Below are 12,707 nucleotides of genomic sequence, written 5' to 3' on the forward strand. Positions count from 1 at the left end.
CTGCCCCCAGTCACCATAGCAAGTTTGGTGTCGATTGCTTAATTCCCGTGGCTGAACTGAAAGCTTTTATTGTCACTGAAATGATTTCAGAACAATGAAATTACGGTTTACAACTCCAGTAGGTAGACATGAAAAAAGTAACATAATAAAATACACTTCAAATAAATTCAAATACACAAGTATTAAGTGCAGTGCGACCAGGTAAACATGCAAGTAAACATAAAAAGGAAGGGGGTTTTTGTCAGTGATTGTGTAGTGTGGTTATGACATGCGGGAAAAAGCTCTTTGTGAACCTGGATGTTCTGGATCTGATGGCCCTGTGACGCCTGCCGGAGGGTAACAGTTCAAACAGTTGATGACCGGCATGTGTAGTGTCCTTAATGAGAGGATGTGGCTGTTTGAAATGTCTGCGGGGGGGCAAACCGATGATTTTTTTTCTGCTGTCTTTTTTTTCTGAAGAGGTTTCTTGTCTGCAACAGAACATCCAGCAAACCACACAGAAATGCAATAGGCCAGGATGCCCTCAACTGTTGATTTATAAAAGGACACCAGCAACCTTTGACTCATGTTTTTTTTTCTGAGAATTCTCAGGAAGTGGAGGTGTTGTTGTGCCTTTTTGACAGTTGCTGAGGAGTTGGATGACCATGACAGTCTGTGATGTGGACGCCAAGGAATTTGAATGAATGCACTCTCTCCACACACTTATCATTTATAAAGAGAGGCTGGTGGCTTATGTTATGTTTCCTGAAATCTATTATGAGTTCCTCTGTTTTTGAAGTGTTGAGGATGAGGTTGTTGGCAGAGCACCACACAGACAGGTTCTGGACTTCCTGCCTGTAAGCAGACTCATCATCAGTCCAACCACAGTTATGTCATCTGTGAACTTGATAACAGAATTAGAAGGAAATGTTGGTGAACAGTCGGAGGTGTACAGTGAGTAGTGGAGGGGGCTCAGCACACAGCCCTGTGGTGAGCCAGTGCTGAGTGTGATTGTTGAGGAGAGGTGAGGACCGACTCTGACAGACTGAGCACGACTAGTCAGAAAGTGTTTGATCCAGCTGCAGGTTGGTGGTGGTGGTGGTGGGGGGAGCAGCAGTTTATTTACCAGGATGTAATAGTGTTAAAAGCAGAGGAACAGTCCACAAAGAGCATCTTGACATAGTTGTTCCTGCGTTCCAGGTGATTCAAAGCTGTGTGTAGAGTGATGGATATGGCATCATCTGTGGATCTGTTTGGCCTGACGGCAAACTGGTGGTGGTCCAAAGATGGAGGGAGGCTGGCTTGAATGTGTTTGAGTACCAGTCTCTCAAAACACTTTGTTATGAGGAGGTGAGGGCCACAGGTCTGTAGTCCACTAGACTACTTGAAGATGGTTTCTTCAGAACAGGGATAATTATTGCTGATTTCAGAGAAGGGGGGACAGAGGCTTGGGCAAGGGATGAGTTGAAGATGATGGTGAAGACAGGAGAGAGTTCATCGCAGCATGCCCCGAGTACCTTCCCAGGTACCCCGTCAGGGCTGACAGCCTTCCTTGGATTCACCGCTTTGAAAATCTGTCTCACCTTGTGCTATTGGATCATGAGGGCCAGTTTGTGGGTGACCAGAAGGGTTGGAGAAGCTTTTGGTCTCAAAGCGGGCAAAGAAGTTTTTCAGCTCCTCTGCCAGCAGGGCTCCATTTGTTGTAGTTACCATCTTTGTGCTGCCTTTGTAGTTGGTGAGATGCTGCAGCCCCGTCACACGTCTCGGATCATTATCAGAGACCACGTCCTCAATTTTGTCTTTATAGGCCAATTTAGCAACCTTAATCCCTCTCCTCAGATCAGCGATGGAGAAAAGATCTCTGTCCGCTGACCTGAAGGCCCTGCCCTGTGCACCTCAGAGGTCATCCATGGCTTTTGATTAGGGAAGACCCAGATGCGTTTCTTAACAGTTATGTTCTCTATGCAGGTATTAATATAGAACAGAACAGTGTCTGTATACTGTTGAAGATCCAGATGTTCATGTTGTGATAGTTTTAATGCAGGGTTTTGCTGTCCTCCTAAGAGGGATGTAGGCAGGAAACAGGAACAGAGACAGGTCTTCTGAGAGTCCCAGATGTGGGAGGGGCACTGTCCTGTAGGCCTGCTTTAAGTTACAGTAGACATGGTCAAGAATATTTTTCCCCTGGTGGCACAGTTCACATACTGGGTGAATTTGGGGAGCACCAACTTTAAAAATGCCTGATTGAAATCACCTGTAATCACATGGGCACCGTCAGGGTGCTTTTTCTGCTATTTGCTTATGGTTTGGTGAAGATAAGCCAGTGCTAAGCTAACGTTAGCATCAGGAGCGATGTAAACAGCTGTCAGGATGACTGCAGGTTGTTCTCTTGGCAGATGAAAGGGCCTGCACAACACGGACAGTGACTCCAGGTCACGTGAGCAGTGGCTGTCTATCACACGGCCTTGTGAACACCAGTTGTTATTCAGGTACACACTCAGCCCCCCTCCTCTGGTCTTACCGATGTCACTGGATCTGTCTTGTCTGTGTAGCGTCCTGTTGGTCAGCTCAACCACGGTATCTGGGATGGATGAGTTAAGCCAGGTTTCCGTGAAAATCATGGCGCTGCAGTTACGTATGGTGTTGTTAGTGGCAAGGAGTAGCTCCAGTTCGTCAGTCTTATGGGTAATGGACCTGTCATTTGAGAGAAAGAGCCTGGGGATTGTTGATCTGTGTGAGTCTTTCCGTAGCCTAGCTCGTAGTCCCGACCTGCAGCCCCGCTTCTGCTTTCTCTCTCTCCGGCGTTTGCGTCACTTTTCGGAGATCACGATCCATGGCAATCCCGGAGCTCTGGCGATGGTATGAGGGATATTGCAAATCCGCTGGAAAGGCGATGTTATTTCCCTGCAGTGGGTGACGCCAACGTTTATCAGTTCCTGCTGACTATAATGCAGCATTGATATGGAACGATCAGTAATAACAACAAAACACACACAATTCCACTTGGAGAGTGAGCAGCCGCTGCAGTCGTGTGCGCTGCCATAGTGAGATAACACAGAGTGTGCATAGCGAACACACACGCACGGTGAGCTTTTTATATTAGATACATAAAGCATTTAGTGCTACCACTAAGCATCTGCAGAAATGTCTGTAGTTAGCTTGCTAAAGCCAACATTATCTAACTAATATTAGGTATGTAAGTTGTCTCCCGATTGTTACTGTATCATTCACACTCTGGCTGTTCCTAACCTTGTCCCATACGGGCTCCGGTCAGGGCCTCCTTGGCGCTGCCGAACCCAAGCTCCCTGCAGACAACGCTGGCGGACTGCAGGTCCCAGCGGTCATCACACACCGTTCCCCACTCGTTGTTTTTCAGCACCTCCACCCGGCCCTCACCAATCTTGGCTCCTCCTTTCAGCCTTACGTTACTCTGAACAACAAACACAACATTTGAAGTTACTGCCAGTATGTTAGCTTCAGCACAAGCCTGGCAGCTAGGTCGTCTGAATATTACAAAATGTAAGGACTGGTAGTTGTGTGACTTCGCTGACACTGTGCTGCTCTGAAGTTACAAACCACTATACCGAAACTTTGTTTTTTTTCTTTGAGCTGCTGTTTTGTGTGAACAGCGGCCCCGGTGTGCAGCTAATGACAGCTGGCATGCCGCCAGCGCAGGACGCCGTGGAGTTTGGCTTGCTGAACTCCAGGGGACAAGCTGCTAGGTGGACCTCTGTTCCTGTGCACGCCACAGAGTGGATGTGATAGTAGTTCGTCTGACGTGCCAAGTACAGCCTGGTGGGAGCAAAGAGGGGAAAAACATTTAATTAAAAAGCAAGAATTTTTAATATTCAGTAAAATTAAAGGCAGGCATTCAGGAACATGGAGCCCAACATCAAGTCCAGGTCAATTCGAGGTCCAGGGAGTCTGAGTGCCACATGTTGGACAGACACTCACCGTTTAAGGAAAGCAGAAGAACGACAGCTTCTCCAGTAAAGTCCAAGAATAACTTCAATTATTTAACAGTTAATCTAATTGTACAACTATTTACCAAGACTTTTTAAAAGGATAATTCTACCTTAAAATCAACCAGAAATACTTGAATTAATAAATGTATTACTTGCCGTTAGATATTCATAAAGATTTTGTTGCTGAACCCTGACATGTTTTCAGGATGGTTTTCTAAGTGTAACTTTTTCTTAGCTGTCAGTATATTTTGGAGCATCCAGATTCTCACTCTCAGGCTAATCTATTAGTGTATCCTGCACCTAATTAGCAAAAGCAGGATTCTGCTGGCTCCTCACTGGCCATTCATTAGTCCAATCAAGGGTTATGGGGGGGGGGTTTGCTGGAACCTATCCAGCAGTTATAAGGTGTGAGGCGGGGTACACTCTAGACAGGACGCCCGTCTATCGCAGTGCTACATACAGATGGACAAACACATTCACACACACACCTATGAGTAATTTAGAGTCACCAGGGGCCTCATGTACAAAGCGTGCATATGCACAAAAATGTGGCGTACATCCGTTTCCATGCTATCTTTAAGATGTATCAAAAGTGAAATGACCATAGAAACGTGTGGTGAGTCACACAAAAATCCTGGCTGGGGTACGCACATTTCTACAGCTATTGTTCCACTGCCGACACGTCGAAGTGATGCTGGGAACTGTTAATAGCGTGAAAACAAGAAGTCATCAGAGTGATGTGCACATCAGAGACACAATTATGAACAATTAACACACCCACATGCTTGCAGTTATATGGGTGGATATAAAAGCACACACAAAGTGATGTGTAAAATGGCACAAACAATGGCTGTGTTAGAGTTGTTAGCGAACTCTGAAAATGGTGCAATCCAACGTGAGCATGTATTGAGGGAATGTGAGGATTTACTTGTAAATGACAATAATTGACTCATAAGCAGATTTCAATTACAGTACTAAGACCAGTGTCACTGTATTGTGCGCAGAACTGCGGCCGGCCCAGAGTGCAATACAGTGAGGAGCCAGGGGTTGTCTGCGCCCACACGTGCTGACCACGCTGGTCTTCCTAGCAACAGGGGCATTCCAGCAGGAGCTGGCAGATTGGTCAGGGTTGTGCCAGATAACCTTGAGCTGAGCCATGAAAAACGCAATCATATGTGGAACGCAATCATCCGAATGTCATCCAGGGACATCACATTCCAACATTAAAGTGCTATTTGCAGCGAGAGCCGATTTCCCAAATGTAATTGGATCTATTGACTGTAGACATATTGCTATAAAGGCGCCACCACATGATGAATACGTTTTTGTTAATAGGAAACATTTTCATTCCATCAATGTTCAAATATATGTGATGCGCAAAGGCATCTAACAACTAACATCGTGGCTAAGTGGCCTGGTTCAACTCATGACTCATTCATCCTGACTAACAGCATGGTTGGGGAAGCCCAGTCTCATGCTTTTTCAAGCTCCTGTCATGAAATGAGTGACATTTCTGTGACACATTTTTTTTTTCATTTTACTCTTTCTAACCATAACCCCTTCTCCTAAACATAACCATAATGTAACTGTCTCCCTTCCCCTATCCCTACCCATATGCCACAGACAATCCCCCTGTGTCACCCCGCATTCATGCCCCCATCTGGCACATGTGTGATGAACTTATTCACGTTAATTGTTCTGAATGGGCATGTGCACACTCAAATATGTTTTCTGTTATTATTATGATAATTTTTGTTTCTTGATGGTGAAACTAGAGTTTCTTAACAAGCCCCGATTGTCTCCCTGTGTTCAGTATTTGTCAGTTAATGCGTGCGTATAGTTGTGATGTCATACACTGTCAGCTGCACCTCATTCTCTTCGGTGTGTGTGCGCTGCTCCCGCTTCAGTTGATAGGGTACCAAATAAAATATCCCTGTGTATCTCCACTTCACTTCACTTCATTTACTCAACTTCATCTATAACTCACATTCGGTTAAATTTCTTTTCTTACTGTTTCATTCCAGACAGGGAAATAAATAGGGGTGTGGAATTCCACATTCAGTGGAATCTGACAAAGCGCTGTGACCAGACTTTATTCCTTTGGTGAAACCATTCTCCCGCCACATTCCCTCCACTTCTACTCTAGGACTGTTGAGGCCTTTTGGTTTTCCTGAGCTCAACCGTGTATATTTATTTTTTGGAAAATGTTGGCAACACTCGTGTTTATGCAGTCTCTCTCGCTCTCTCTCTCTCTCTCTGTGTGTGTGTGTGTGTGTGTGTGTGTGTGTGTGTGTGTGTGTGTGTGTGTGTGTGTGTGTGTGTGTGTGTGTGTGTCTTAGTTTGTTTTTGTTTATCAGTCTAACGACGGCTTGTGTCACTGCCAGTAACAGCTCATTAGGCTTCATATTAACCGACATAACACTGCAGGCCATATGCATAATATAACACTTGATGTTAAATTCTAGATATTTAATCCCTTTAAGTATTTCCATCAACACAGTTTTATTTATTGTTTCACTCAGTTCTCTGATTGCTTGTTAGCAGGATTACAACAAATCCAACCAACTGAACTTCATGGTGCTTGGTGGCAGGATGAGGCACTGACCAAGGAAGAACTAATTAAATTCTGGTGTGGATCTAGATAAAAAATAAAAAAAAAAACACCAGTCAGGATCAAGCATCTGCAATCAGGACCTAAGTTCAGCAATCAAGCTATAAGATCAGGAACACAATCAAAGATGAATGACTCTGATCAAAGATCAGGATCAAAGAAGAGGATTCAGTATCCTGTGATTGTCTGCCCATTGGTATATGTTGGTCCAGATCCAGATACACAAAACATCTCAAATTATGACCTGTTTTTTTTTAATCAACACTACATCTGGCACAATGCAGTCGTTGTATTGAAAGTCAGAATAAAGTAACTTAACTCAAAACTCAGATAATAACCTGGATCTGGTGGACAAGAATGTATTTTCAGACTGGCACCGTCCACTAGAGTGGCACAGGATGAACGAAACATGACTGTGGCGCCTTGGCGGAGGAATGCCCTCTACTGTGTTCCATTCTAATGGTAAATGAGGTAACAAGGAAACAACCCACACCTGCACATGCAAACAACATCCATCCATCTGATTACTTTTCCTCTATTAAAAGTAAGAACCACATGTGATAAGTACTGTTCATTACTGCACCATTCACAGGATTTTGGATATAAAGTCTGTCCATACGCAGCTAAAATCCAAAAACGTTGTCAGCGTCCAGATAAATGACTTTTTCTTGCTGGCGTGGCGGCCCACCTTGTATGAAAGAGAAGTGACCCTGTGAACAGTTTGTCCTTGGATTACCTTTTGCCAGCGCTGCTCTGTTTAGGCTTAGCGTTAGCTTTAGCTTTGGATGTCTGCCTGCAATGTAAACATGAGTTAGACCACACAGTGAAAAAGGGGAAAAAGGAGAAAATCAGAGGAGGAAAAGTTACATAATGCACATTTTTATACATGGTTAAAACCCATTTCCTGTTTAGAAGCATGTGTCATTTTCAACACACCCGTTTTAATCAATTATTTCACTTTTACTTTTTTATGCAAAATATTTAATATTACACATTAATATTATACATAAAAAACGGTCACTAAAGAGGAAAGGATTTGTTGAAATGGACACATCCTTCTGATACACATAAACACAGACAAAGAATCATCAATCATTTAACATTACTGATGGTTATTTAGACACATTTTATCAGCAGGTGCTCCTTTGTGACACATAAAACATGATCACATAGTGTTAGTACACACAACCCTGCTATTACTGTACTACTACTAGTAGTACTACTGTCAATGTGTACCTCTGGGTACCACATTGAATTGGTTTGCCATCATATGGAATTGCTTTCTGATGGGAAGAGGTGTATTAAGAAACACACTAGGACGCTGACCCGTGTGGAACCACATATAAAGAGGACAGCTGACTTTTGGGATAAATCTGTTTACAGTTATGCTACACTTTTTAAGTACTGACATAGAAACATTTCTTGGCTTTTATGAAAGACTTTATTGAAGGTTTGATCTGTTTTCAGTTGTGTTCAATTTCCTTAATCAGTATAATGTTCTATGTAAAGAAATTATGAATAACCAAAGTTTTGTATTCACACTACTGAATGACTGTTCAAGTTCTTTTATTGGCGCTGTCCTGGCACATGATACATACAGCCGCCATGTTCAACTCAGCTGCAAATACACACACACACACTCATCTTCAACTGCTTAGTCCAAGGGGGGGCTGGAGCCTATCCCAGCAGTCATAGAGTGTGAGGTTCATCCAGGACAGGATGCCAGTCTGTCACAGGGCCACAAACAGACAAACAAACACATTCACACCCACTCGCACACCTATTTACAATTTAACAATTTAAAGATTCCAATCAACCTAACCCACATGTCTTTGGATGTGGGAGGACACCGGAGCACCCGGAGGAAACCCACACAAACATGGGGAGAACATGCAAACTCCACACAGAAAGGCCACAGGTGGGAATTGAACCCACGATCTTCTCACTGTGAGGCAACAGTGATAACCACTAAGCCACCGTGCTGCCCCAAGTGCAAATAACAGAAAAAAATAAAGTTAAGGCCAAAGTGTCTGTGCTGCATTTTGTTTCTTTGTATGTTTTTTGTTTTTTAGTAATAGTTTGATGCCGCTGGTCTGCCCACATGTTGATATTGTCCACATCCAGAATTAGCTACAGTGTTCTACAGTGAGGAAAGTAAGTATTTGATCCACTGTCGATTTTGCAAGTTTTCCAACCTACAAAGAATGTAGAGGTCTGTCATTTTTATCGTAGGTACACTTCAACTGTGAGAGACAGAATCTTAAAAAAAAAGCTGAAAATCACATTGTATGATTTCTAAATAATTAATTTGCATTTTATTGTGTGAAATAAGTATTTGAACCCCTACCAACCAGCAAGAATTCTGGCTCTCACAGACCTGATAATTTTGTTTTAGAAGCCCTCTTATTCTGCACTCTTTACCTGTATTAATTGCACCTGTTTGAACTTGTTACCTGTATAAAAGACACCTGCTCACACACTCAGTCAATCACACTCCAACCTGTCCACCATGACCAAGATTAAAGAGCTCTCTAAGGACACCAGGGACAAAACTGTAGACCTGCACAAAGTTGGGATGGACTACAGGACAACAGGCAAGCAGCTTGGTGAGAAGACAACAACTGTTATGATTATTTATTAGAAAGTGGAAGAAACACAAGATGACTGTCAGTCTTCCTTGGTTTGGGGCTCCATGCAAGAGCTCACGTTGTGGGGTAAGGATGATTCTGAGACAGCCCAGAACTACACAAGAGGACCTGGTTAATGACCTGAAGAGAGCTGGGACCACAGTCACAAAGATTACATGAGTAACACACAACGCCGTCATGGTTTAAATTCCTTCAGGGCAGCAAGGTCCCCCTGCTCAAGCCAGCACATGTTCAGGTCCGTTTGAAGTTCACCAGTGACCATCTGGATGATCCAGAGGAGGCATGGGAGAAGGTCATGTGGTCAGATGAGACCAAAATAGAGCTTTTTGGTATAAAGTCCACTCGCCGTGTTTGGAGGATGAGAACAACCCCAAAAACACTGCCCAAACCGGGAAGCATGGGGGTGGAAACATCACTTTTTGGGGGTGCTTTTCTGCAAAGGGGGCAGGACGACTGCACTGTATTGAAGGGAAGATGGATGGTGTCATGTTTCATTCGAGTTTGGCAAACAACCTCCTTCCTTCAGGAAGAACACTGAAGATGGATCATAGCTGGGCCTTCCAGCATGACAATGACCCCAAACACACAGCCAGGCCAACTAAGGAGTGGTGTTGTAAGAAGCATTTCAAGGTCCTGGAGTGGCCTGGCCAGTCTCCAGATCTGAACTCAATAGAAAATCTTTGGAGGGAGCTGAAACTCCAAACCTGGAAGATCTGTATGGAGGAGTGGACCAAAATCCCTGCTGCAGTGTGTGAAAACTTGGTCAAGAACTACAGGAAACGTCTGACCTCTGGAACTGCAAACAAAGGTTTCTGTACCAAATATTAAGATCTGTTTTTCTATTGGATCAAATACTTATTTCATACAATAAAATGCAAATTCATTATTTAAAAATCATACAATGTGATTTTCTGATTTTTTTTTTTTTTTATTCTGTCTCTCACAGTTGACGTGTACCTATGATAAAAATGACAGACGTCTCCATTCTTTGGTGGTGGGAAGACCTGCAAAATTGACAGTGGATCAAATACTTATTTTCCTCACTGTAAATGCTGAATGAATGTGAAATAAAATGTAATGATAAAATACAATGTTTATGCTCTGATTTTGCAGCGTTGCTAGAAAATCAAACATTTGTTCTAATGGAAATGACGTGCGTGTGTGGGTGGGTGGGGGGTTTCTATTTGTGGGGTCCAATTTAAAAATTGCTTCCTGAAGCTACAGCGTGTAGGATTTTGGGTGCTAATAAAATGGCTTATGGACAGCGGAGGTGGCCAGGCACTTGTTTACCATGTGGAAGGTTCCCGGTTCAAATCTTGCTCCTCCCCATTCTCCATATCATGTGGAGCTGTGTCAGGAAAGGCATCTGGCATTAAACTTGTGCCAAATCAACATGCAGATACACCTCGGATCTGCATGAATCCTTGTCACCCAAGAAGTGAAAAACATGAAGGGAAACAAAATTGTGATGGAGAACGGCATGATGCAATCTGCACCCTCACCACTAGATGACGCTAAATCCTACACACTGTAGCTTTAACATGGTCAAGACTTTTTGAAATTTTATGGCAGTAGAATCCAGCAGAACCCAGCAGAACCCACTTACTGTTTTTGCAGCAGGAGTTTCCCCTGCTGCAAAAACAGTAAGTGGGTTCCTAAACTTTGTCAGTGCAAGTTTTAATTTAAACCTCACACTTGGTGAGAAAATATCATAGATCCTTAAAAGTCTTTGTCATCACACATTATCCATGAAGTCATGGGGTCAGTTGTGAACACCATCACTGTAAAGTCTCCTTAGATGATATATGGTAATATGGACATTTTCCAAAGCACAGTCTGCATCAGGTCAGGATGGAACAGAATTATAATGTGGTGATCAATATGTGCCTGCATGCTTTATGTTACAAATACCAGCCATGATTGAAACCTGTAGACTAAAAATATCTTCTTAGTTATCTTCTGTTATTAAAATAAAAGTTTTGCATTCCAAGATCATGAGAACATTATTCCGTTATCTTGTGAAAGCAATGGGGAAAATATGTGTTTAATGATGGACGTAGAGATCAGCTATAGACAAACCTGGACTCAGATCTCTGTCTGGTTCAGTTGAAGAATCCAAGATGGAGACCTCTTCCAAAACCAAAAAGCATGCCATATGACAAGTCGGATTTCCAGGTGTTGCATTAAGTTATAACGAGTCATTTGGGAAAACTAGTCAGGTCACTCGTGCAGCACAGATTGTCAACATCTGCTGCATCACAAAGGGCTTCAGCAGTAACCCAAATGATAAAAAATACAACCCCAATTCCAGTGAAGGTGGGACATTGTGTGAAATGTAAATAAAAACAGAATACAATGATTTGTAAATCCGTTTCAATCTATATTCAATTGAATACACCACAAAGACAAGATATTTAATGTTCAAACTGATAGAATTTTTTGTTTTTGTGCAAATATCTGCTTATTTTGAAATGGATGCCTGCAACATGTTTCAAAAAAGCTGGGACAGTGGTATATTTACCACTGTGTTACATCACCTTTCCTTCTAACAACACTCAATAAGTATTTGGAAACTGAGGACACTCATGATTGGGTATAAAAGGAGCATCCCCAAAGGTCTCAGCCATTCAGAAGCAAAGATGGGGCGAGGATTACCACTTTGTGAATAACTGCATGAAAAAATAGTCCAACAATTTAAGAACAATGTTTCTCAACATTCAATTGCAAGGAATTTAGGGATTCCATCATCTACAGTCCATAATATAACCAGACTAGAAGCACTCAGAGAGTGCAAACCTCCGCCAAGGCCATGGGGTCACTGACGCCATAACATCTACACGCCGTGGAATCATTGAACCTAAAACAGTCTAACAATGATGTTTGCTCAGTAGTAAAAAAAAGTTTAATCTGCTGTGACTGGATAGCATGTATCCTTAGCACTTGGCATCACAGTTTATTGCAACTTGCACCTTTCCCAGAAGCTAGTCATCTGAGCACTGATATTGATATTGCATGTGCTTATAGACAAAAACAAATAAGAGACAAAATTCAATTTATTATTCAACTAAACTGCAAATATATGAATTTTTTTACATTTATGAAACACTTCTCTAAACTAGGCCATAGGGTCACTGACCCTAAAGAGATTCCCTCCTTGGCACAGTGATCTATTTCTTTTTGTCTCTTTCTGTAAAATTGTATATAATAATCATTATATTATTAATATATAAACAAAAATACATTTAAGAAATATTACAATTTGAAAACAAATGCACCCGAACGTGATGACAGCTGCAACTGCTTAATGCTAACTTTAAACATTGAAAATTCCACAGACATCAAATCAAATCAAATCAAAATCAATTTTATTTATATAGCGCCAAATCACAACAACAGTTGCCCCAAGACGCTTTATATTGTAAGGCAAAAGCCATACAATAATTACAGAAAAACCCCAACGGTCAAAACGAACCCCTGTGAGCAAGCACTTGGCGACAGTGGGAA

General features: G+C 42.4%; 1 protein-coding gene across 2 annotated transcripts in view; it reads right to left on the reverse strand.

Moving 5' to 3' along the window:
- loxl3b (lysyl oxidase-like 3b) overlaps positions 1-12,707 on the reverse strand; it is an 84,384-nt gene that overhangs the window by 33,089 nt on the left and 38,588 nt on the right. The window contains exons 6-8 of one of the 2 annotated variants that reach the window (XM_034160023.1): positions 7,292-7,348; positions 3,564-3,771; positions 3,229-3,409 (exon numbers count right to left, since the gene is read on the reverse strand). In XM_034160023.1, the coding sequence (XP_034015914.1) occupies positions 3,229-3,409; positions 3,564-3,771; positions 7,292-7,348 (446 nt within the window). The remainder of the gene's footprint in view (positions 1-3,228; positions 3,410-3,563; positions 3,772-7,291; positions 7,349-12,707) is intronic. The other variant, XM_034160024.1, reaches the window with a different exon arrangement.

Source organism: Thalassophryne amazonica, chromosome 19, assembly GCF_902500255.1.
Source record: "Thalassophryne amazonica chromosome 19, fThaAma1.1, whole genome shotgun sequence".
Lineage (NCBI taxonomy): Eukaryota > Metazoa > Chordata > Actinopteri > Batrachoidiformes > Batrachoididae > Thalassophryne > Thalassophryne amazonica.